Source organism: Oncorhynchus nerka, linkage group LG11 (assembly GCF_034236695.1).
Source record: "Oncorhynchus nerka isolate Pitt River linkage group LG11, Oner_Uvic_2.0, whole genome shotgun sequence".
In the NCBI taxonomy this organism is placed as follows: domain Eukaryota; kingdom Metazoa; phylum Chordata; class Actinopteri; order Salmoniformes; family Salmonidae; genus Oncorhynchus; species Oncorhynchus nerka.
Window position 1 is genome coordinate 9,559,954 of NC_088406.1, and position 27,801 is coordinate 9,587,754.

Consider the following 27,801-nt stretch of genomic DNA (forward strand, 5'->3'; position numbering starts at 1 on the left):
TTTTAGCAGAATTCATCTGAGAACAAGGCTACCTAAATTCTATCAGCATATCGATTGCAGTACATGAGAGAGTAACACGCTCGACCACTGCCACTCCACGATGCATACAAGGCCCTCCCCTGCATCTCCCTTTGGAGAATCTGACCAAGACTCCATCTTGTTGCTCCCCTCCTATAGGCAGAAACTAAAACAGGAAGCCCCCGTGTTTAGGTCTATCCAAAGCTGGTCTGACCAATCAGATTCCACCAACAGACTTGATATCATTGGCCACTTTTAATAAATGGAACACCAGTCACTTTAATAATGCCACTTTAATAATGTTTACATATCTCCCATTACTCATCTCATATGTTTATACTGAATACTGCATCCTTCACTATCTATTCTTTACTATCTATTGCATCTTAGCCTCTCTGTCACTGTTCATCCATATATTTTATACTTCTATATTCTCATCCTTTACTAGATTGTGTGTATTAGGTTTTGTTGTGATATTTGTTAGATATTATGTTTTGTTGTGGAATAAACATTTCACTACACTCGCAATAACATCGGTCACATAACCGTGTGTATGTGACCAATGACATCTGCTAACCATGTGTATGTGACCAATAACATCTACTAACCATGTGTATGTGACCAATAACATCTGCTAACCATGTGACCAGTAACATCTGCTAACCATGTGTATGTGACCATTAACATCTACTAACCATGTGTATGTGACCAATAACATCTACTAACCATGTGTATGTGACCAATAACATCTGCTAACCATGTGACCATTAACATCTGCTAACCATGTGTATGTGACCAGTAACATCTGCTAACCATGTGTATGTGACCAATAACATCTGCTAACCATGTGTATGTGACCAATAACATCTACTAACTATGTGTATGTGACCAATAACATCTACTAACCATGTGTATGTGACCAATAACATCTGCTAACCATGTGACCAATAACATCTGCTAACCACGTGTATGTGACCAATAACATCTGCTAACCATGTGACCAATAACATCTGCTAACCATGTGTTTGTGACCAATACCATCTGCTAACCATGTGTATGTGACCAATAACATCTGCTAACCGTGTGTATGTGACCAATAACATCTGCTAACCATGTGACCAATAACATCTGCTAACCATGTGACCAATAACATCTGCTAACCGTGTGTATGTGACCAATAACATCTGCTAACCACGTGTATGTGACCAATAATATCTGCTAACCACGTGTATGTGACCAATAACATCTGCTAACCATGTGTATGTGACCAATAACATCTGCTAACCATGTGTATGTGACCAATAACATCTACTAACCATGTGTATGTGACCAATAATATCTGCTAACCATGTATGTGACCAATAACATCTGCTAACCATGTGTATGTGACCAATAACATCTGCTAACCATGTGTATGTGACCAATAAGATCTGCTAACCACGTCTATGTGACCAATAACATCTGCTAACCATGTGACCAATAACATCTGCTAACCATGTGTATGTGACCAATAACATCTGCTAACCATGTGTATGTGACCAATAACATCTGCTAACCATGTGTATGTGACCAATAACATCTGCTAACCGTGTGTATGTGACCAATAACATCTGCTAACCGCGTGTATGTGACCAATAACATCTGCTAACCACATGTATGTGACCAATAACATCTGCTAACCATGTGTATGTGACCAATAACATCTGCTAACCATGTGACCAATAACATCTGCTAACCACGTGTATGTGACCAATAACATCTGCTAACCATGTGACCAATAACATCTGCTAACCATGTGTTTTTGACCAATAACATCTGCTAACCATGTGTATGACCAATAACATCTGCTAACCATGTGTATGTGACCAATAACATCTGCTAACCGTGTGTATGTGACCAATAACATCTGCTAACCATGTGACCAATAACATCTGCTAACCATGTGACCAATAACATCTGCTAACCATGTGTATGTGACCAATAACATCTGCTAACCATGTGTATGTGACCAATAACATCTACTAACCATGTGTATGTGACCAATAACATCTACTAACCATGTGTATGTGACCAATAACATCTACTAACCATGTGTATGTGACCAATAACATCTGCTAACCATGTGACCAATAACATCTGCTAACCATGTGACCAATAACATCTGCTAACCATGTGTATGTGACCAATAACATCTGCTAACCATGTGTATGTGACCAATAACATCTGCTAACCATGTGTATGTGACCAATAACATCTGCTAACCGTGTGTATGTGACCAATAACATCTACTAACCACGTGTATGTGACCAATAATATCTGCTAACCACGTGTATGTGACCAATAACATCTGCTAACCATGTGTATGTGACCAATAACATCTGCTAACCACGTCTATGTGACCAATAACATCTGCTAACCACGTCTATGTGACCAATAACATCTGCTAACCATGTCTATGTGACCAATAACATCTGCTAACCGCGTGTATGTGACCAATAACATCTGCTCACCATGTGTATGTGACCAATAACATCTGCTAACCATGTGACCAATAACATCTGCTAACCACGTGTATGTGACCATTAACATCTGCTAACCATGTGACCATTAACATCTGCTAACCATGTGTATGTGACCAATAACATCTGCTAACCATGTGTATGTGACCAATAACATCTGCTAACCATGTGACCAATAACATCTGCTAACCATGTGTATGTGACCAATAACATCTGCTAACCATGTGTATGTGACCAATAACATCTGCTAACCATGTGTATGTGACCAATAATATCTGTTAACCATGTGTATGTGACCAATAATATCTGCTAACCATGTCTATGTGACCAATAACATCTGCTAACCGCGTGTATGTGACCAATAACATCTGCTAACCGCGTGTATGTGACCAATAACATCTGCTAACCATGTGTATGTGACCAATAACATCTGCTAACCATGTGTATGTGACCAGTAACATCTGCTAACCATGTGTATGTGACCAATAACATCTGCTAACCATGTGACCAATAACATCTGCTAACCATGTGTTTGTGACCAATAACATCTGCTAACCATGTGTATGTGACCAATAATATCTGCTAACCATGTATGTGACCAATAACATCTGCTAACCATGTGTATGTGACCAATAACATCTGCTAACCATGTGTATGTGACCAATAAGATCTGCTAACCACGTCTATGTGACCAATAACATCTGCTAACCATGTGACCAATAACATCTGCTAACCATGTGTATGTGACCAATAACATCTGCTAACCATGTGTATGTGACCAATAACATCTGCTAACCATGTGTATGTGACCAATAACATCTGCTAACCATGTGTATGTGACCAATAACATCTGCTAACCATGTGTATGTGACCAATAACATCTGCTAACCATGTGTATGTGACCAATAAAATGTAATACAATTGTATTTTATTTCCTCCTGTGACAAATCCTCCTCCTCTTCCTTCTCCTCATCTAGCTAACGGAGGCCCGTTCTCCCTGCTTGTTCTCCTTATGCCCGACTCCATCATCAGATCCGCTAACTCATTAGAAGTCATTTAAGTCTGGCTATGGAATTAAATATTAACTTAGGGATGAATGATTAATTTGTAAAAAAATATTCTTCATCAATGGGGTGTGTCGTTAATATAGTGTGGTGACATCACACCTCTGTCCCCCATGGAGGTTTGGGTAACAGTAATATAGTGTAACAGTATAGGGTATAGGGTAGCTGTAAGGTAACAGTAATATAGTGTAACAGTATAGGGTATAGGGTAGCTGTAAGGTAACAGTAATATAGTGTAACAGTATAGGGTATAGGGTAGCTGTAAGGTAACAGTAATATAGTGTAACAGTATAGGGTATAGGGTAGCTGTAAGATAACAGTATAGGGTATAGGGTAGCTGTAAGTTAACAGTATAGGGTATAGGGTATAGGGTAGCTGTAAGGTAACAGTATAGGGTATAGGTATAGGTATAGGATATAGGGTAGCTGTAAGGTAACAGTAATATAGTGTAGCAGTATAGGGTATAGGGTAGCTGTAAGGTAACAGTAATATAGTGTAACAGTATAGGGTAGCTGTAAGGTAACAGTATAGGGTATAGGGTAGCTGTAAGGTAACAGTATAGGGTATAGGGATATGGTATAGGGTAGAGGTATAGGGTATAGGGTAGCTGTAAGGTAACAGTATAGGGTATACGGTAGCTGTAAGTTAACAGTATAGGGTATAGGGTAGCTGTAAGGTAACAGTATAGGGTATAGGTATAGGTATAGGGTATAGGGTTTAGGGTAGCTGTAAAGTAACAGTATAGGGTATAGGTATATGGTATAGGGTAGATGTAAGGTAACAGTATAGGGTATAGGTATAGGGTATAGGGTATCTGTAAGGTAACAATATAGGGTATAGGTATAGTGTATAGAGTATAGGTATAGGGTAGCTGTAAGGTAACAGTGTAGGGTATAGGGTAGCTGTAAGGTAACAGTATAGGGTATAGGGTAGCTGTAAGGTAACAGTATAGGGTATAGGTATAGGGTATAGGTAATAGGTATAGGGTAGCTGTAAAGTAACAGTATAGGTATAGGGTATAGGTGTAGGGTATAGGTAATAGGGTATAGGTATAGGGTATAGGTTTAGGGTAGCTGTAAGGTAACCGTAAAGTGACTCACTCTCGTCGGGGTTGGGTGCAGCCAGGATGGCACTGTGTTTCCTCTTCACCTCCTCCACCTTCTCAGCCAGGGACTCAATGAAGACACGGATCTCCTCCACCTACAGAGGTAGGAGAAGGAGAGAGAGGGAGAGGGAGAGAAGGAGAGAGAGAGACAGAGAGAGAGACAGAGAGAGAGAGAGACAGAGAGAGAGACAGAGAGAGAGAGACAGCGAGACAGAGAGAGAGAGACAGAGAGAGAGAGACAGAGAGAGAGAGAGCGAGACAGAGAGAGAGAGAGACAGAGAGAGAGAGAGCAGAGAGAGAGAGAGACAGAGAGAGAGAGAGAGAGAGAGAGAGAGCGAGACAGAGAGAGAGCGAGACAGAGAGAGAGAGAGCGAGACAGAGAGAGAGAGAGCGAGACAGAGAGAGAGAGAGACAGAGAGAGAGAGAGAGAGCGAGACAGAGAGAGAGAGAGAGGCAGAGAGAGAGAGAGCGAGAGAGAGCGAGAGAGAGAGAGAGAGAGAGAGAAAGACAGAGAGAGAGAGAGAGGCAGAGAGAGAGAGAGAGAGAGAGAGAGAGAGAGAGAACAGAAAAGGTGAGAGGAGGAGAGCACAGATTCCAGAAAGTAGCAAGGTGATGATGTTATGTGTGGCTGTTATGGAAGTGAACTGTGTGTGTGGGTTTCTACTGTGTTATTGACTGTACATTTGTTTATTCAATGTGTTCTTGTTGTATGTGTCGAACTGCTATGCCTTATCTTGGCCAGGTCGCAGTTGTAAATGACAACTTGTTCTCACCTGGCCTCTACCTGTTTAAATAAAGGTTAAATAAATAATATTGCGGATAGATTGTTGCTTCCATCAATGTAATTTTCTGCATCATTTCCAAACCCCCCATATATTTTTTGTGGGGTAAACACACACACACACACACACACACACACACGTTCAAAAGTCTGGAGTTACTTCAAAAAAATATATATATATATATAAAAGCAATTTTTTTTGTCCATTTAAAATAACATCAAATTGATCAGAAAAACAGTGTAGACATTGTTAATGTTGTAAATGACTATTGTAGCTGGAAACGGCACATTTTTTTATGGAATATCTACAGTTGGAGTTGAAAGTTTACATACATTTAGGTTGGAGTCATTAAAATTCATTTTTCAACCACTTCACAAAGTTCTTGTTAACAAACTATAGCATTGGCAAGTCTGTTAGGACATCTACTTTGTGCATGATACAAGTAATTTTTCCAACAATTGTTTACACAGAGATTATTTCACTTATAATTCACTGTATTACAATTCCAGTGGGTCAGAAGTTTACATACACTAAGTTGACTGTGCCATTGAACAACTTGGAAAATTCCAGAAAATGATGTCAGGGCTTTAGAAGCTTCTGATAGGCTAATTGACATAATTTGAGTCAATTGAAGGTGTACCTGTGGATGTATTTCAATGCCTACCTTCAAACTCAGTGCCTCTTTGCTTGACATCATGGGAAAATCGAAAGAAATGAGAAAAAAAGACCCCAGAAAAATAATTGTAGACCTCCACAAGTCTGGTTCATCCTTGGGAGCAATTTCCAAATGCCTGAAGGTACCACGTTCATCTGTACAAACAATAGTATGCAAGAATAAACACCATGGGACCACGCAGCCGTCATACCGCTCAGGAAGTAGACGCGTTCTGTCTCCTAGAGATGAACGTACTTTGCTCAGTTGTGCACCGAGGCCTCCCACTCCTCTTTCCATTCTGGTTAGAGCCAGTTTGCTCTGTTCTGTGAAGGGATTAGTACACAGCTTTCTACGAGATCTTCCGTTTCTTGGCAATTTCTCGCATGGAATAGCCTTCATTTCTCAGAACAAGAATAGACTGACGAGTTTCAGAAGAAATTGGTCACATTTTATCGAAAAATACATTTAAAAAAAATCAATTCGTATATTTGAGTTTATCCACAATATTTGTTGTATTATTTGTTCTGTCTTTTCAGGTGGATTAAACTGAAATTTCAACCACCATTCTAAGGCTTGTTTAAAAAAATAACGATATTTTGGAGATTATTTCATTTTCAAATAACCGAAAGTGAGCAGTTGTAATCTGAATAAAAGGAAAAGGCCATTCTTGAACATGGGGTGAGACATTTTACTAATTTACTAGAGAACCATTTCAGATTTAAGTATATCTTTTGTATGACTGATGATTTTAGTGAGAGGTCTAATTCTTTAATATTTAATCATTTCTGCCCCCCGAATTCATATTCATTATATAAATAGGCCCTATTAATTGTGTCTGGCTTGCCATTCCAGACCAAATTTTATATTTTTTGTTTATATAATATAAAAAGCAAGTCACGAGGTGTCGGCAAAACCATAAGCAAATAGGTAAACTGTTATATGAGTAAAGAGTTAATCAGGGTGATTTTTACACAAATAGTTTCAATAAAAACATTGGTAACATTTCTATGTTGAAGATGGGAAAAGAATTTGGGTCATTTTCCCCCATATTCCATCCAGTTCTCTTTATTTTTATACTATATTACACTGGATCTTTCTAGAATAAGTTCCTCCATTTCATTTTTGTTTTTCCTCTAACTTATTCTGTGCCTCTATGGTAGTTTTTATTGCCACCTGTCTGTTCTGTTAGTCCTTCAATTTCCTTTGTTAAGATGGACTCTTTTGACCTAATTCGCTTTTGTTTTATAAATGAATAGTGAATTGCATGGCCTCCAAAGGCACATTTTAAAGTGTCCCACACAATAAGGGGATCTTCTGTACCTATGTTATGTCGGAAAAATAAAGTTATAAATTCTTCTGTCCTAGTTAAAAACAAGTTATCATCCAGTAGGCTTTGATTAAATTTCCAATATCCTCGCCCACGGGGACATTCTGTAAGAGTAATATATATATATATATATATATGCCAATTATGTGATGGTCCGACCGCATTCTGTTCCCTATCAACACTTTTTAAACGTTTGGTGCCAGAGAGAATGACATAAGAAAGTAGTCAAGACGACTAGCTTGATTAAACCTCCTCCATGTATATCTCACTAGGTCAGGGTATTAAACCTCCTCCATGTATATCTCACTAGGTCAGGATATTAAGCCTCCTCCATGTATATCTCACTAGGTCAGGGTATTAAACCTCCTCCATGTATATCTCACTAAGTCAGGGTATTAAGCCTCCTCCATGTATATCTCACTAGGTCAGGGTATTAAACCTCCTCCATGTATATCTCACTAGGTCAGGGTATTAAACCTCCTCCATGTATATCTCACTAGGTCAGGATATTAAACCTCCATGTATATCTCACTAGGTCAGGGTATTAAACCTCCTCCATGTATCTCTCACTAGGTCAGGATATTAAACCTCCTCCATGTATATCTCACTAGGTCAGGGTATTAAACCTCCTCCATGTATATCTCACTAGGTCAGGGTATTAAACCTCCTCCATGTATATCTCACTAGGTCAGGGTATTAAACCTCCTCCATGTATATCTCACTAGGTCAGGATATTAAACCTCCTCCATGTATATCTCACTAGGTGTATTAAGCCTCCTCCATGTATATCTCACTAGGTCAGGGTATTAAACCTCCTCCATGTATATCTCACTAGGTCAGGGTATTAAACCTCCTCCATGTATATCTCACTAGGTCAGGGTATTAAACCTCCATGTATATCTCACTAGGTCAGGGTATTAAACCTCCTCCATGTATATCTCACTAGGTCAGGGTATTTAAGCCTCCTCCATGTATCTCTCACTAGGTCAGGGTATTAAACCTCTTCCATGTATCTCTCACTAGGTCAGGGTATTAAACCTCCTCCATGTATATCTCACTAGGTCAGGATATTAAACCTCCATGTATATCTCACTAGGTCAGGATATTAAACCTCCATGTATATCTCACTAGGTCAGGGTATTAAACCTCCTCCATGTATATCTCTCAGGTCAGGGTATTAACATGTATATCTCACTAGGTCAGGATATTAAACCTCCTCCATGTATATCTCACTAGGTCAGGGTATTAAACCTCCTCCATGTATATCTCACTAGGTCAGGGTATTAAACCTCCTCCATGTATATCTCACTAGGTCAGGATATTAAGCCTCCTCCATGTATATCTCACTAGGTCGGGGTATTAAACCTCCTCCATGTATATCCACTAAGTCAGGGTATTAAGCCTCCTCCATGTATATCTCACTAGGTCAGGGTATTAAACCTCCTCCATGTATATCTCACTAGGTCAGGGTATTAAACCTCCTCCATGTATATCTCACTAGGTCAGGATATTAAGCCTCCTCCATGTATATCTCACTAGGTCAGGGTATTAAACCTCCTCCATGTATCTCTCACTAGGTCAGGGTATTAAACCTCCATGTATATCTCACTAGGTCAGGGTATTAAACCTCCTCCATGTATCTCTCACTAGGTCAGGGTATTAAATCTCCTCCATGTATATAAACCTCCTCCATGTATCTAGGTCTCATAGGTCAGGTATTAAACCTCCATGTATATCTCACTAGGTCAGGTATTAAACCTCCTCCATGTATATCTCACTAGGTCAGGGTATTTAAGCCTCCTCCATGTATCTCTCACTAGGTCAGGGTATTAAACCTCTTCCATGTATCTCTCACTAGGTCAGGGTATTAAACCTCCTCCATGTATATCTCACTAGGTCAGGATATTAAACCTCCATGTATATCTAACTAGGTCAGGGTATTAAACCTCCTCCATGTATCTCTCACTAGGTCAGGGTGTTAAACCTCCATGTATATCTCACTAGGTCAGGGTATTAAACCTCCTCCATGTATCTCTCACTAGGTCAGGGTATTAAACCTCCTCCATGTATCTCTCACTAGGTCAGGGTATTTAAGCCTCCTCCATGTATCTCTCACTAGGTCAGGATATTAAACCTCCTCCATGTATATCTCACTAGGTCAGGGTATTAAACCTCCTCCATGTATATCTCACTAGGTCAGGATATTAAGCCTCCTCCATGTATATCTCACTAGGTCAGGATATTAAGCCTCCTCCATGTATCTCTCACTAGGTCAGGGTATTAAAGCCTCCTCCATGTATCTCTCACTAGGTCAGGATATTAAAGCCTCCTCCATGTATCTCTCACTAGGTCAGGGTATTAAAGCCTCCTCCATGTATCTCTCACTAGGTCAGGGTATTTAAGCCTCCACATATCCACTAATTCCAATATATACATGACATTCATAAAGTGCCTGAGGGTGATAGTTTGTAGTTTGTAGAGTGATTTCCTTTACGGTCCATAGAGGTATTTAAAACCGTATTATAATCTCCCACCATAATAATAGTATTTCATTGCTTGTAGAGTTGATCAATTCTTATATATATTTTCAAAGAAGCTTGGATCATTATCATTTGGACCGTATCGATTAATGAGCCAAATCTGTTTATGGTTCCTTGAGATCCTTGAGGATCTGTTTGGACAATTTGTACATTCGGATCAAAATTACTGTAAATTAATATCATCACCCCTTTTGAATTTATTTGCCCATTGGAGAAATATATTTCACCCCACAAGTACTTTTTCCACAAAACTTCATCTAAAATTGTTGAATGAGTTTCCTGTAAACAATAGATATTATATTCCTTCTCTTTTAGCCAGGTAAATACTGATCGTCTTTTCTTATTATCTGCTAAGCCATTACAATTAGAACTGGCTATACTTATTTCACCACTTACCATAATGAGACTTTCAATTCTATTTATCAAAATATATGTTGGTAAACTGTGGCGTACAGCAGGTCAGCCACCAGGGGGAGACTCGTCGAGGCCTGGTGACAGAAGGAATACACATCACGAGGCGATGGCTCCATCTGCTGGACGTGCCAGGTCTCAACGGGCTCTCCGGCCAGGACTAATTTGGGCTGATTGGGAGTTTGTGAGTAATCAAGGGCTGATTGCTCACCAGCTGTACTAGTCCCATAAAGCTGCCAGAAGCACACAGGGAAGAGACTGGGGGAGGAAAGGACTCCCGTATAGTTGGGGACGGTATCAGAGGTAACAGGAGCGAGTTCAGTTTTTGATCGCCACAGGATACAGCAAGACCCAGAGCCCAGAAGACGGGATCCCGGAAAGGGTCTCTTGGGGGATACAGTAAGACCCGTAGCCCAGAAGACGGTATCCTGGAGAAGGTCTCTTGGGGGATACAGTAAGACCCGGAGCACCGAAGACGGGATCCCGGAAAGGGTCTCTTGGGGGATACAGTAAGACCCGGAGCCCAGAAGACGGGATCCCGGAAAGGGTCTCTTGGGGGATACAGTAAGACGGGATCCCGGAAAGGGTCTCTTGGGGGATACAGTAAGACCCGGAGCCCAGAAGACGGTATCCCGGAGAAGGTCTCTTGGGGGATACAGTAAGACCCGGAGCCCAGAAGACGGGATCCCGGAAAGGGTCTCTTGGGGGATACAGTAAGACCCGGAGCCCAGAAGACGGGATCCCGGAAAGGGTCTCTTGGGGGATACAGTAAGACCCGGAGCCCAGAAGACGGGATCCCGGAAAGGGTCTCATGGGGGATACAGTAAGACCCAGAGCCCAGAAGACGGGATCCCGGAAAGGGTCTCTTGGGGGATACAGTAAGACCTGGAGCCCAGAAGACGGTATCCCGGAAAGGGTCTCATGGGGGATACAGTAAGACCCGGAGCCCAGAAGAAGGGATCCCGGAAAGGGTCTCTTGGGGGATACAGTAAGACCCGGAGCCCAGAAGACGGGATCCCGGAAAGGGTCTCATGGGGGATACAGTAAGACCCAGAGCCCAGAAGACGGGATCCCGGAAAGGGTCTCTTGGGGGATACAGTAAGACCCGGAGCCCAGAAGACGGTATCCCGGAAAGGGTCTCATGGGGATACAGTAAGACCCGGAGCCCAGATGAAGGGATCCCGGAAAGGGTCTCTTGGGGGATACAGTAAGACCCGGAGCCCAGAAGACGGTATCCTGGTGAGGGTCTCCTGGGGGATACAGTAAGACCCGGAGCCCAGAAGACGGGATCCTGGTGAGGGTCTCCTGGGGGATACAGTAAGACCCGGAGCCCAGAAGACGGGATCCTGGTGAGGGTCTCCTGGGGGATACAGTAAGACCCGGAGCCCAGAAGACGGGATCCTGGAAAGGGTCTCTTGGGGGATACAGTAAGACCCGGAGCCCAGAAGACGGTATCTTGGTGAGGGTCTCCTGGGGGATACAGTAAGACCCGAGCCCAGAAGACGGGATCCCGGAGAGGGTCTCCTGGGGGATACAGTAAGACCCGGAGCCCAGAAGACAGGATCCTGGAGAGGGTCTCCTGGGGGATACAGTAAGACCCGGAGCCCAGAAGACGGTATCCCGGAGAGGGTCTCTTGGGGGATACAGTAAGACCCGGCGCCCAGAAGACGGGATCCCGGAGAGGGTCTCCTGGGGGATACAGTAAGACCCGGCGCCCAGAAGACGCTATCCCGGAGAGGGTCTCTTGGGGGATACAGTAAGACCCGGCGCCCAGAAGACGGGATCCCGGAGAGGGTCTCTTGGGGGATACAGTAAGACCCGGAGCCCAGAAGACGGGATCCCAGAGAGGGTCTCTTGGGGGAGACCTATTCTTTTCTTTTGAACTATTATTTTAATAAACACCTCTGAATCTGAGGTAATCCTACTCTGTCCGTGTCTGATCTGTGTAAATGTTTTGATCCAACCCCCTGGTCTGCCACAAGTGGTGGAGAATGCGGGCATCCTCATTCAGGAAATCAGGAAGCTACAAGGAGGAGCATCTACTGAATCACATCCAAACCAGTTCTTAATCAAGCTAACAGAAGATGACGAAACCTACCTCTGTACGTTTGAACGGACAGTACTACGGGAAGGGTAGCCAAGGCAGAAGTGGGCCAGCCTGCTGGCCCCGGTTCCTCTCTGGGAATGCCCAAAAGGCATATTGGGAGCTGAATGATGAACAGGCGGCTAACTAAGACGGACTCAAACGGGAGATTCTCAGCCGCTACGGGTACAGCCTGGCCCATTGGGCTCAACTCTTCCACGACTGGAGGTTCGTAGCCGACCCATCCCCCCGAGCCCAGATGAGTGACCTACTGCGCGTCACCAGGGGATGGCTCCTAACCGACGTACCCACCCTCTCTATCCTAGACAGTGGTCCTGGATCGCGTCCTATGGGCACTACCCCATGACATGAAGAGGGCAGCGAGTCTATGCGCACCCCAGACCTTGCAGGGCCTCCTGGAAGCAGTGGAGACGCATCAGAACACTTAGGCTCTGCTGAGTGTGAGCCGGACCGAGTCGGCGACCCGTCCGAGGAGTCGGAAGGTCAACCCCACTGCTGGGTACCCCGACCCGACAGCCAAAGGACCGCAAACCCGTGGAGAGACGGCTGGGGTAGGGCCGAACCGCCACCGAAGACCCCAGGTACAGTGGGGAGAACAAGTATTTGATACACTGCCGATTTTGCAGGTTTTCCTACTTACAAAGCATGTAGAGGTCTGTATTTTTTTTAATCATAGGTACACTTCAACTGTGAGAGACGGAATCTAAAACAAAAATCCAGAAAATCACATATGATTTGTAAGTAATTCATTTGCATTTTATTGCATGACATAAGTATTTGATCACCTACCAACCAGTAAGAATTCCGGCTCTCACAGACCTGTTAGTTTTTCTTTAAGAAGCCCTCCTGTTCTCCACTCATTACCTGTATTAACTGCACCTGTTTGAACTCGTTACCTGTATAAAGATACCTGTCCACACACCGACTCCAACCTCTCCACAATGTCCAAGACCAGAGAGCTGTGTAAGGACATCAGGGCTAAATTGTAGACCTGCACAAGGTTGGGATAAGGAGTGGCTCTGTAAGAAGCATCTCAAGGTCCTGGAGTGGCCTTCTCCAGACCTGAACCCAATAGAAAATCTTTGGAGGGAGCTGAAAGTCCGTATTGCCCAGCGACAGCCCTGAAACCTGAAAGATCTGGAGAAGGTCTGTATGGAGGAGTGGGCCAAAATCCCTGCTGCAGTTTGTGCAAACCTGGTCAAGAAATACAGGAAACGTATGATCTTCTGGATTTTTGTTTTAGATTCCGTCTCTCACAGTTGAAGTGCACCTATGATAAAAAATGACAGACCTCTACATGCATTGTAAGTAGGAAACACTGCTGTTTTTGCAGGTTATCAAATACTTGTTCTCCCCACTGTAGATGGAGACCAATGGAGGTGTTTTGAGTGTGGCGCCCGGGGGCACATTGCCTGGAATTGCCCGGCTTGAGAGGAGTTGAAGCCTCAGAAGCGAGGTGGGTTATGCAGTGAACTACGTCACCTCCTGTTGGGCACACCACGAATCAACTGCACCCATAGTCCCGGTGAAGGTTGACAGACACGGAAGCTCTATTAGACTCCGGAAGTATGGTAACCACGAGCCTGCTGACCCAGGAGATCAAACGTGGTAGGGAGATGTCCATTTCCTGTGTTCAAGGGGACACAAAACTGTATCCAACCGTATGGGCCAACATCGTGACGCCAGATGATGTGGGTGCAGTACCAGAGTTGCCAGTACCTCTCCCAGTGGGACGAGATTGTCCACTGTTCGCAGCCCTGTGGCGGCACGAGCTGAGGAAGAGGTATGACCCATCGCCTTTGTAGCTCAGAAGCAAACGGTTGACCAACCTGTATCTACGCATCCGGAGTCAGGGGAACCACGGGAGGAAGAGCCCAGCCTTCCCTCCTCGATTTCGAGGGGCCAGTCGAGACACCCCCTGGGGACCAACTGAGGGGACAATTCGGGACAGCCCAGTGGGAGGACCCTAACTTGGAGAAGGTCTGTATGGAGGAGAAGTCCCTGCTGCAGTGTGTGCAAACCTGGTCAAGAACTACAGGAAACGGATGATCTCTGTAATTGCTAACAATGGTTTCTGTACCAAATATTAAGTTCTGCTTTTCTGATGTATCAAATACTTATGTCATGCAATAAAATGCAAATGAATTACTTAAAAATCATACAATGTGATTTTCTGGATTTTTGTTTTAGATTCCGTCTCTCACAGTTGAAGTGTACCTATGATAAATGACAGACCTCTACATGCTTTGTAAGTAGGAAAACCTGCAAAATCGGCAGTGTATCAAATACTTGTTCTCCCCACTGTAGCTGTACCATGATATTTGCATTGCTGCTAAGTAAACCTCCTATTGGTCCCCACTATTCCACCCACTAAAACCCTTCCTCATCCAGAGTTGGGTTGTCATCCCAATGACTGGCAGACGACTCCCGACCCCCCCGATCCCATGGCCCCGGAGAGACCGGGACCCATCCTTTGAAAACAGCACAGTGCCACCCACAGAACAGAAGCCAATCAACCGCCAAATGCATTTTGCCCTCACCTCGACTAGTATTATATTTTGCTATTAACAATTTTTAATTCCTATTTATCTTATCTTATTTTCCATAATTAGCTATTCATATTTGCAGTAATCTAGGCAGTTTATGCAAAGGATTTTTACCTCTCACCATTACCAAAATTACATTATGGAAAGCAATTATTTTTGAGCAAACAATTATTGTGATTCATCCTATATTGTCCTAACATCTTTTACTCCCTCGCAACAGTTGTGGGACACACACACACACACCTTTCCCCCACAACAGCCTTACTCAGATTCTCAACAGTTGCGCCATCTCAGAGCCCAATTCAAGAAAGGTCTTGATTTACAAATGCGTATACAGTTGCAGCTGTATGAGAAGCAAAAAAAAGGGCAGGAATGGGGGGATTTGATTAACCATAGTCACGTCCTAGGTGATGGAAGTCAGATCCACCCCCTTCCCCTGAAACACCCACACATGTTCCCCCATTTATTTAACCAGGCAAGGCAGTTAAGAACAAATCCTTATTTTCATTGACAGCCTACGAACAGTGGGTTTATCGCCCTTGTTCATGGGCAGAACGACAGATTTTTACCTCGTCAGCCGGGATTCGATCTAGCAACCTTTCAGTTACTAGTCCAACGTTCTAACCACTAGGCTACCTGTCGCCCCATATTCCCAAGCATCTCTGTGCAGTCAGACCTTTTGATTATTTTGTGCCACCAGGGCCACAATAATTTGCCCCCTCTCTGAATGTCCGAGTGTGACCCCCCTCCCCATGGGTTACTGCAGCCAGTGTTGCCAGCACTGCCACTGCCTGGGTGGGGGCACCCCACCGGCTAGATACGAGGTCGTCAAGGTTCTCATTAGCAGCGTTGAGATTTTCCTTGTATATTAAGGCTCTCCCATCAGGGGGCTCTGGCTCTGCAGGCTCAGTATGATGAGACAGCTGTACTGCTTTAGGTCTCTGACCGCATTTTGGCTGCATGCAGGCAGCTAACAGCAGGGACTTCTCTTTAGTGTCTGGGTCATTCAGGTGGGTGCCTAGGGTATATAGCTGTGGACTGTTCCATCAATATAGGACTAGGGTTGCACATTTTGGGGAATATTCAGAGGTGGAAACTTTCTGTGGGAATTAAACAGGAATATATGGGAATTAACGGAAATATATGCAAATTAATATTAATACCATTTAAATGAAGATGTTTTTTTGCATTGGATATATTTATCATATCATGTGGAGACAGAAACATAAACCTTTTACCTTATCATAAGTAGACATAATTACAAATTATTAAATCCTTCCAATAGAAATTTTAAAAACTATTCCGTTCCGAATTAAATTTTAATTCAATTGGTTGACTCTTCACATTGGATGATTTCACTGAACAACAAAAGAAAGGGAATATTGAATGATCCCCAATGATCCATCGCATCTCCCAAAAACGTTTTCAATATACACCTGTAAAATGATATGGATTTGGAGAGACTCCTTCCCCTCCAGGAGACTGTCAAACATGATGACAAGACCACCCCAACGGGTGTTGCTGGGCAGCTTCAATGTGTATTCTTCTCACTTTGCTTGGTGAGGTAGATTACTGCTATAATGTGATAACCATTTCCTTGGCTCTCTTGTAGAGTGTGTCCACTGTTTACAGTGCCATGATGTCCTTGAGGAGCAGATTCAATGCATGAACAGCACAGCCAATGGGTGTGATGTGAGGGTAGGACTCCTCCAGTTTAGACCAAGCAGCTTTCATGTTCACAACATTGTCTGTCACCAGTGCAAATACCTTCTGTGGTCCAAGGTCATTGATGACTGCCTTCAGCTCATCTGCAATGTAGAGACCGGTGTGTCTGTTGTCCTTTGTGTCTATGCTCTTGTAGAATACTGGTTGAGTGGTGGAGATGATATAGTGAATTATTCCTTTCCCCGAACATTCGACCACCCATCAGAGATGATTGCAATACAGTATGCTTTCTCTATGATTTGCTTGACCTTCACTTGAACTCTGTTGAACTCTGCATCCAGCAAATGAGTAGATATGTCTGGTTGGAGAGGTGTATGCTGCGTGAAGAACATTCAGAAATCTCTTCCAATACACTGTGAGCATCAGAGGTGAACCAGTTGCATACACAGCTCGAGCAAGACATTCATCAGCATTTCTCTGACTACGTTCCTCCATTGAGTAAAAAAAAAAAATGTATGATTCGAGGAGGACCATGAGCTGTTGCTATTGGTAAGGTGTCTGATTCATAATTTTCACCTCGAATAGAAGTAGAGGGACTTTTGTCAGAGGTTGCTTGTTGTGAGCGCTGAGGGAACTTTATGCACTTGGCCAGATGATTCTGCATCTTTGTTGCATTCTTTGCAGGATTTGGCACAGTATTTGCAAATGTACACAGCTTTTCCTTCTACATTAGCGGCAGTGAAATGTCTCTACACATCAGATAATGCCCATGGCATTTTCCTGTAAAGATTAGGAAATAAATGAGTAAAAATATAAATAAATACAATTCCATGTACAGATACATAATTAAGATAAATGTTTTAAAATGAAACGGGCATGGAAACAGGTGAATTAACACTCCTCGGTTAGCAGACTCAAGCAAGCTAAAACCCACATGGTAGCAAAAACTAACTAGCAGAAATTGTTAACAAGTTAGAAATGATTTAAACACACTTTGCTGTCGGCTACCATTTACTAGTTAACAAAAAAAATCATGTGTCATATGAAATATATTCACCCCACCCAGTATTGTAATCAAAACTTACCAGAAAGCATGTAGTCCTTGGCTCAGACAGTGTAGTAGTGTGGGCTTAATAGCATCTCATTAGTGTGCAAGATCTTGAGAATCAGCTGTACATGTGATCAGTGCACATGTGATGAAAGAATGCATTGTGCATGCAGAGGGTTGAAATGCCATTGAATTGGGGATAGTTTAATCAAAATATGCCACAAGACCTAGAATTGCCTAATGTGTATCCCACAAAAAAAGGTTCACTGTTATAAGCTTACTTGTTTGATGATTTAGGCAAAATTCCCCAAATTCCCGGGCTGAACTTCCCGTGGAAAATTTCCGGAAAAAATAGATGTATAATTTATTTTAAAATGCAGTTCCACCATGATAGGACAATACATAAATAGATGTATAATTCCTTATAAAATGTATAACCCTCATCTGCACAACATTGAATGCTCTCTCACAACACATGCTCACACACATACAGTGGGGCAAAAAAGTATTTAGTCAGCTACCAATTGTGCAAGTTCTCCCACTTAAAAAGATGAGAGAGGCCTGTGATTTTCATCATAGGTACACTTCAACTCTGATGCTCTAGAGGAGATCTGCATGGAGGAATGGGCCAAAATACCAGCAACAGTGTGTGAAAACCTTGTGAAGACTTACAGAAAATGTTTGACCTCTGTTATATACCCTTTGTTGGCAATGACAAAGTATTGAGAAACTTTTGTTATTGACCAAATACTTATTTTCCACCATAATTTGCAAATAAATTCATTAAAAATCCTACAATGTGATTTTCTGGATTTTTTTCTAATTTTGTCTGTCATAGTTGAAGTGTACCTATGATGAAAATTACAGGCCTCTCTCATCTTTTTAAGTGGGAGAACTTGCACAATTGGTGGCTGACTAAATACTTTTTTTGCCCCACTGTACATTGGTTCTGGGATATGCAACCATTTCCTTTCTCACTCACTTAACGCCACACTTTCCCAAGCACCAGGAAACACACCACACCTTCCATCTCAACACATCCACACATACTGAGCCTTCTGTCTGCTGTGTATTTATCTCCACTTTCCCAAACACCAGGAAACACACCACACCTTCCATCTCAACACATCCACACATACTGAGCCTTCTGTCTGCTGTGTATTTATCTCCACTTTCCCAAGCACCAGGAAACACACCACACCTTCCATCTCAACACATCCACACATACTGAGCCTTCTGTCTGCTGTGTATTTATCTCCACTTTCCCAAACACCAGGAAACACACCACACCTTCCATCTCAACACATCCACACATACTGAGCCTTCTGTCTGCTGTGTATTTATCTCCACTTTCCCAAACACCAGGAAACACACCACACCTTCCATCTCAACACATCCACACAGACTGAGCCTTCTGTCTGCTGTGCATTTATCTCCACTTTCCCAAACACCAGGAAACACACCACACCTTCCATCTCAACACATCCACACACACTGAGCCTTCTGTCTGCTGTGCATTTATCTCCACCATGTTGAATTAGTGCTTTTGTGTTCCAATTAGTTATATTTCAAGATAGCTTTTATATCTATATATATATTTTTGTGTTATTACAATCCATACCATGGCTAGTATTGTGTTCCATTATTTGCCTCCTCTATGAGAACTTTGTAATTTTTAGAATAGCCATGGAGTAGTCTTTGTGTCTCTGAACATTTGGGTGTCAATAGACAGTTTATTGACTACGAGAGCTACACGCTTCCCTTTCAATCTATTTTCCTTGAAGATTGGATACTTTGTGGCGTTCTGTTATTTCCTTCAGGAACTGGTCGTCTATTTTCATGCAAGCAGGTCTTTTACCCAGGCTTTACCCAGGCTTTTAACCATTATTTCATCTTTAAAGAAGGCAACGATTGGGCGTTCATACCTCTACCCTCTCAGTCCGTGTACACGTTCAAGTTGGATTTTGTCGATAGCTTCGCGTGGGATCTGAAGCGCTTGTAAGGAGGAACTCTCTAACTACAGATTCAGGAACTTCTCCTTCTTTCTCTTGGATACCTGTAAGTACCAGATTCTCTCTCGTGGATCTAGTTCTCTCAGAACTATGTTCTCATTTTTAAGTTCGTTAACTTCGGTTTCAATCTTATTGACTGTTCCTTTATGCTTGTTTGTGTCTTTCTCCAATGTCGCAGCTTTTCCGTCTCTCATCTCGAGGCTCGTCTTCAACTCTTTATATTCTCACTGACTAGTTCAAGTATGTTGCCCAGTTTGTCATTTATTGATTTTAACAGATAGGTTTCGACCTTTACCATTCCCGCTGGTGAAAATATTAAATCGTCTGTGTCTGTAGAAGAGTCACGTTGTCATGTTGAGATTGGTTCCCCTGTCGTACACTCCATCGTGTTGAGATTGGTTCCCCTGTTTTACTCTCCATGTTGATTGGTTCCCCTGTTTTACTCTCCATGTTGATTGGTTCCCCTGTTTTACTCTCCATGTTGAGATTGGTTCCCCTGTTTTACTCTCCATGTTGATTGGTTCCCCTGTTTTACTCTCTATATTGATTGGTTCCCCTGTTTTACTCTCCATGTTGAGATTGGTTCCCCTGTTTTACTCTCCATGTTGATTGGTTCCCCTGTTTGACTCTCCACGTTGAGATTGGTTCCCCTGTTTTTACTCTCCATGTTGATTGGTTCCCCTGTTTTACTCTCCATGTTGATTGGTTCCCCTGTTTTACTCTCCATGTTGATTGGTTCCCCTGTTTTACTCTCCATGTTGATTGGTTCCCCTGTTTTACTCTCCATGTTGATTGGTTCCCCTGTTTTACTCTCCATGTTGAGATTGGTTCCCTGTTTTACTCTCCATGTTGATTGGTTCCCCTGTTTTACTCTCCGTGTTGATTGGTTCCCTGTTTTACTCTCCTGTTGATTGGTTCCCCTGTTTTACTCTCCGTGTTGATTGGTTCCCCTGTTTTACTCTCCATGTTGATTGGTTTCCCCTGTTTTACTCTCCATGTTGATTGGTTCCCTGTTTTACTCTCCATGTTGATTGTTCCCCTGTTTTTCCATGTTGAGATTGGTTCCCCTGTTTTACTCTCCATGTTGATTGGTTCCCCTGTTTTACTCTTGTTTGATTGGTTCCCTGTTTTCTCTCCATGTTGAGATTGGTTCCCTGTTTTACTCTCCATGTTGATTGGTTCCCCTGTTTGACTCTTGTTGAGATTGGTTCCCTGTTTTACTCTCCATGTTGACTCTCCATGTTGATTGGTTCCCCTGTTTTACTCTCCATGTTGATTGGTTCCCCTGTTTTACTCTCCATGTTGATTGGTTCCCCTGTTTTACTCTCCATGTTGATTGGTTCCCCTGTTTTACTCTCCATGTTCTGATTGAAGTTTTACTCTCCATGTTGATTGGTTTTTACTCTCCGTGATGAGATTGGTTCCCCATGTTGATTGGTTCCCCTGTTTTACTCTCCATGTGATTGTTCCCTGTTTTACTCTCCATGTTGATTGGTTCCCCTGTTTTACTTTTACTGTTTTACTCCGTGTTGATTGGTTCCCCTGTTTTACTCTCCATGTTGATTGGTTCCCCTGTTTTACTCTCCATGTTGAGATTGGTTCCCCTGTTTTACTCTCCATGTTGATTGGTTCCCCTGTTTTACTCTCCATGTTGATTGGTTCCCCTGTTTTACTCTCCATGTTGAGATTGGTTCCCCTGTTTTACTCTCCATGTTGATTGGTTCCCCTGTTTTACTCTCTATATTGATTGGTTCCCCTGTTTTACTCTCCATGTTGAGATTGGTTCCCCTGTTTTACTCTCCATGTTGATTGGTTCCCCTGTTTGACTCTCCACGTTGAGATTGGTTCCCCTGTTTTTACTCTCCATGTTGATTGGTTCCCCTGTTTTACTCTCCATGTTGATTGGTTCCCCTGTTTTACTCTCCATGTTGATTGGTTCCCCTGTTTTACTCTCCATGTTGATTGGTTCCCCTGTTTTACTCTCCATGTTGATTGGTTCCCCTGTTTTACTCTCCATGTTGAGATTGGTTCCCCTGTTTTACTCTCCATGTTGATTGGTTCCCCTGTTTTACTCTCCGTGATGAGATTGGTTCCCCTGTTTTACTCTCCGTGTTGATTGGTTCCCCTGTTTTACTCTCCATGTTGAGATTGGTTCCCCTGTTTTACTCTCCATGTTGATTGGTTCCCCTGTTTTACTCTCCGTGATGAGATTGGTTCCCCTGTTTTACTCTCCGTGATGAGATTGGTTCCCCTGTTTTACTCTCCGTGTTGATTGGTTCCCCTGTTTTACTCTCCGTGTTGATTGGTTCCCCTGTTTTACTCTCCATGTTGAGATTGGTTCCCCTGTTTTACTCTCCATGTTGATTGGTTCCCCTGTTTTACTCTCCGTGATGAGATTGGTTCCCCTGTTTTACTCTCCGTGTTGATTGGTTCCCCTGTTTTACTCTCCATGTTGATTGGTTCCCCTGTTTTACTCTCCGTGTTGATTGGTTCCCCTGTTTTACTCTCCGTGTTGATTGGTTCCCCTGTTTTACTCTCCATGTTGATTGGTTCCCCTGTTTTACTCTCCATGTTGATTGGTTCCCCTGTTTTACTCTCCATGTTGATTGGTTCCCCTGTTTTACTCTCCATCATGTTTGTCTGTTGCTTGTTTTCATAATATTTGTTGATACATTTCTGTAGTCTTATGATCTGTTTTGTGTTATTATCCAGATCGAAGGTTATTACCCACCAGTTTGTGCAGTGCTAATAGTTAGTCTAACTTACCGTTATTGAATATTACATTATTATATGTTCAACAGACACTCCCCGTTTTAGTTGCAAAATGTAACGTTTTGCAACTGTTTGGACTAATGATTTCACCCTAGACGCAGGAAAGAGTGAGCAAGGCAGTATTGAACGGCTCACTGTCTGATTACTCCAGTTTGTCTCTCGACCTGTTGTAACAACCTCATGGTGGGTATAGAGAACATTTTAGTAGCCTAAACGTATCAATGTGACATGAAGCTGGGTGAATGGAGTATGAATGACAGTCATCCTATGCTGTAATAGAAATAAGGCCAAATAATTGTCCTTCCTAATCTTAAAAGGCACCGACCGCCACTGGTGTGTGTGTGTGTCTGTGTCTTTCTCCCAGCATGCCTCTCTCTGTGGAGATCTAAACTGGTGCGACAGTCAAATGGGCCCCCATTAGAAGAGCCCTCGACAACCTCACTAAAGGCACCTTCTTCAAGTAAACAGCATACGGAAAAACACTCACAAACGCATGGGACAAACACACAACCCTATTAGGCAATGTACAACGTGGACTTGTAAAGGCCCTGTGGAGCACTGACCTCCAATATGTACAATTCAAATGGAAAAACGGTGTTCATTTTCAAAGCCTGGCGGAGAATGTTTTGTGTGGGGATCAATAAAAAGGCCCTTGGAAATGAAATAAAACACTTAACGATCCACACGAGGAACAACATCTATGAGCATAATATATCAAATCTAAGCACACTGGAGGGGAGATACAGCATTTGAATGATTACGGTGCACTTTAAAAAAAAGCCTTTTGAATTCATACGCAGAGGAAATACCAACAGGAGAGCAGCAGTCACATCCATGCAGATGAGACTGGGGCAGTCGTCTTATCTCCATGCAGATGAGACTGGGGCAGTCGTCTTATCTCCATGCAGATGAGACTGGAGCAGTCGTCTTATCTCCATGCAGATGAGACTGGAGCAGTCGTCTTATCTCCATGCAGATGAGACTGAGCAGCTTATCTCCATGCAGATGAGACTTATCTCCATGCAGATGAGACTGGAGCAGTCGTCTTACCTCCATGCAGATGAGACTGGAGCAGTCGTCTTATCTCCATGCAGATGAGACTGGAGCAGTCGTCTTATCTCCATGCAGATGAGACTGGAGCAGTCGTCTTATCTCCATGCAGATGAGACTGGAGCAGTCGTCATATCTCCATGCAGATGAGACTGGAGCAGTCGTCTTATCTCCATGCAGATGAGACTGGAGCAGTCGTCTTATCTCCATGCAGATGAGACTGGAGCAGTCGTCATATCTCCATGCAGATGAGACTGGAGCAGTCGTCTTATCTCCATGCAGATGAGACTGGAGCAGTCGTCTTATCTCCATGCAGATGAGACTGGAGCAGTCGTCTTATCTCCATGCAGATGAGACTGGAGCAGTCATCTTATCTCCATGCAGAAAAGACTGCTTGTCAGGAGAACTGTTTTGAGCAATGAGTGGAAAGTTATTAATTAGAAGACAATGTAATGAGAGAGAGAGAAAATAAGAGAGGAAAAAAAGGATGTATCTCACCTGCTCAAAGAATTCATCCATGAAGCCTTTGTCCATGCCCACGGCCACCTCCTCTTCCTCCTCAGTCTCCTTCCCCTGGTGACACACACACTCACGGTCATTGGTACATATTAACAAATAGCATCCAACTCATAGACAGAATATCCAGAATGATAAACTGTGGGCCCATACTGGTGATATCACCAGTATAGTGATATAACCAGTATATCACCAGTCTGCTCATATTATCAGACTATACTGGTGATAACACTAGCAGACTAGTGATAATACTAGCAGACTGGTGATAACACTAGCAGACTATGCTGGTGATAACACTAGCAGACTGGTGATAATACTAGCAGACTATGCTGGTGATAACACTAGCAGACTGGTGATAACACTAGCAGACTATGCTGGTGATAACACTAGCAGACTGGTGATAACACTAGTAGCCTGGTGATAACACTAGCAGACTGGTGATAATACTAGCAGACTATACTGGCGATAACACTAGCAGACTATACTGGTGATAATACTAGCAGCCTGGTGATAACACTAGCAGACTATACTGGTGATAACACTAGCAGCCTATACTGGTGATAACACTAGCAGCCTGGTGATAACACTAGCAGACTGGTGATAACACTAGCAGCCTGGTGATAACACTAGCAGACTGGTGATAATACTAGCAGACTATACTGGCGATAACACTAGCAGACTATACTGGTGATAATACTAGCAGCCTGGTGATAACACTAGCAGACTATACTGGTGATAATACTAGCAGCCTATACTGGTGATAACACTAGCAGCCTGGTGATAACACTAGCAGACTGGTGATAACACTAGCAGCCTGGTGATAACACTAGCAGCCTGGTGATAACACTAGCAGACTATACTGGTGATAACACTAGCAGCCTGGTGATAACCCTAGAAGACAATACTGGTGATAACACTAGCAGCCTGGTGATAACACTAGAAGACTATACTGGTGATAACACTAGCAGCCTGGTGATAACATTAGCAGCATATATTGGTGATAACACTAGCAGCCTGGTGATAACACTAGCAGCCTATACTGGTGATAACACTAGCAGCCTGGTGATAACACTAGCAGACTAGTGATAATACTAGCGGACTAGTGATAATACTAGCAGACTAGTGATAATACTAGCAGCCTGGTGATAACACTAGCAGACTATAGTGGTGATAACACTAGCAGACTGGTGATAACACTAGCAGACTAGTGATAATACTAGCAGCCTGGTGATAACACTAGCAGACTATGCTGGTGATAACACTAGCAGACTGGTGATAATACTAGCAGACCATACTGGTGATAACACTAGTAGCCTGGTGATAACACTAGCAGACTATACTGGTGATAACACTAGCAGACTGGTGATAATACTAGCAGACCATACTGGTGATAACACTAGCAGCCTATATTGGTGATAACACTAGCAGCCTATACTGGTGATAACACTAGCAGCCTGGTGATAACACTAGCGGACTAGTGATAATACTAGCAGACTAGTGATAACACTAGCAGCCTGGTGATAACACTAGCAGACTATACTGGTGATAACACTAGCAGACTGGTGATAATACTAGCAGACTGGTGATAACACTAGCAGACTGGTGATAACACTAGCAGACTATACTGGTGATAACACTAGCAGCCTGGTGATAACACTAGCAGACTATGCTGGTGAAAACACTAGCAGACTGGTGATAACACTAGCAGACTATACTGGTGATAACACTAGCAGCTTATACTGGTGATAACACTAGCAACCTGGTGATAACACTAGCAGCCTGGTGATAACACTAGCAGACTATGCTGGTGAAAACACTAGCAGACTGGTGATAACACTAGCAGACTGGTGATAATACTAGCAGCTTATACTGGTGATAACACTAGCAGCCTGGTGATAACACTAGCAGCCTGGTGATAACCCTAGAAGACTATACTGGTGATAACACTAGCAGACTGGTGATAATACTAGCAGCTTATACTGGTGATAACACTAGCAGCCTGGTGATAACACTAGCAGCCTGGTGATAATACTAGCAGACTAGTGATAATACTAGCAGACTAGTGATAATACTAGCAGCCTGCTGATAACATGCTATGCTATGCTTTATCTTGGCCAGGTCGCAGTTGCAAATGAGAACTTGTTCTCAACTAGCCTACCTGGTTAAATAAAGGTGAAATAAAAAAATAAATAAAAAACACGAGCAAGCCTGGTGAAGACACTAGCAGCCTGGTGATAACACTAGCAGACTATACTGGTGATAACACTAGCAGCCTGGTGATAACACTAGCAGACTATACTGGTGATAACACTAGCAGCCTGGTGATAACACTAGCAGACTATACTGGTGATAACACTAGCAGCCTGGTGATAACACTAGCAGACTAGTGATAATACTAGCAGACTATGCTGGTGATAACACTAGCAGACTATACTGGTGATAACACTAGCAGACTGGTGATAATACTAGCAGACCATACTGGTGATAACACTAGCAGCCTATACTGGTGATAACACTGGTGATAACACTAGCAGACTATATTGGTGATAACACTAGCAGCCTGGTGATAACCCTAGAAGACTATACTGGTGATAACACTAGCAGCCTGGTGATAAGAAGACTATACTGGTGATAACACTAGCAGCCTGGTGATAAGATTAGCAGCCTATATTGGTGATAACACTAGCAGCCTATACTGGTGATAACACTAGAAGCCTGGTGATAACACTAGCAGCCTGGTGATAACACTAGCAGCTTATACTGGTGATAACACTAGCAGCCTGATGATAATACTAGCAGACTATACTGGTGATAACACTAGCAGACTATACTGGTGATAACACTAGCAGACTATACTGGTGATAACACTAGCAGCCTGGTGATAATACTAGCATACTATACTGGTGATAACACTAGCAGCCTGGTGATAACACTAGCAGCCTATACTGGTGATAACACTAGCAGCCTATACTGGTGATAACACTAGCAGACACTACTGGTGATAACACTAGCAGCCAATACTGGTGATAACATTAGCCGCCTATAGTGGTGATAACACTAGCAGACTGGTGATACCACTAGCAGACTTGTGATAATACTAGCAGCCTGGTGATAACACTAGCAGACTGGTGATAACACTAGCAGACTATACTGGTGATAACACTAGCAGACTATACTGGTGATAACACTAGCAGCCTGGTGATAATACTTGCAGCCTGGTGATAATACTAGCAGCCTATACTGGTGATAACCCTAGCAGCCTGGTGATAACACTAGCAGCCTATACTGGTGATAACACTAGCAGCCTGGTGATAAAACTAGCAGACTATACTGGTGATAAGACTAGCAGCCTGGTGATAACACTAGCAGCTTATACTGGTGATAACACTAGCAGCCTGGTGATAACACTAGCAGACTATACTGGTGATAATACTAGCAGACTATACTGGCGATAACACTAGCAGCCTGGTGATAATACTAGCAGCCTGGTGATAACACTAGCAGACTATACTGGTGATAACACTAGCCGCCTATAGTGGTGATAACACTAGCAGACTATACTGCTAGTGCCAAGTGTCACGTCTGGAGGAAACGGTGAAGCATGGTGGTGGCAGCGTCCCTACGGTGAAGCATGGTGGTGGCAGCATCATGCTGTGGGGATGTTTTT

The 27,801-nt window shown here is 43.0% G+C and overlaps 1 protein-coding gene across 1 annotated transcript in view; it reads right to left on the minus strand.

Moving 5' to 3' along the window:
- Positions 1-27,801, minus strand: part of stx1a (syntaxin 1A (brain)) — a 236,651-nt gene that overhangs the window by 166,031 nt on the left and 42,819 nt on the right. Inside the window, exons 2-3 of the mRNA XM_065024200.1 lie at positions 24,117-24,191; positions 4,702-4,801 (exon numbers count right to left, since the gene is read on the minus strand). Coding sequence (XP_064880272.1) covers positions 4,702-4,801; positions 24,117-24,191 — 175 coding nt within the window. The remainder of the gene's footprint in view (positions 1-4,701; positions 4,802-24,116; positions 24,192-27,801) is intronic.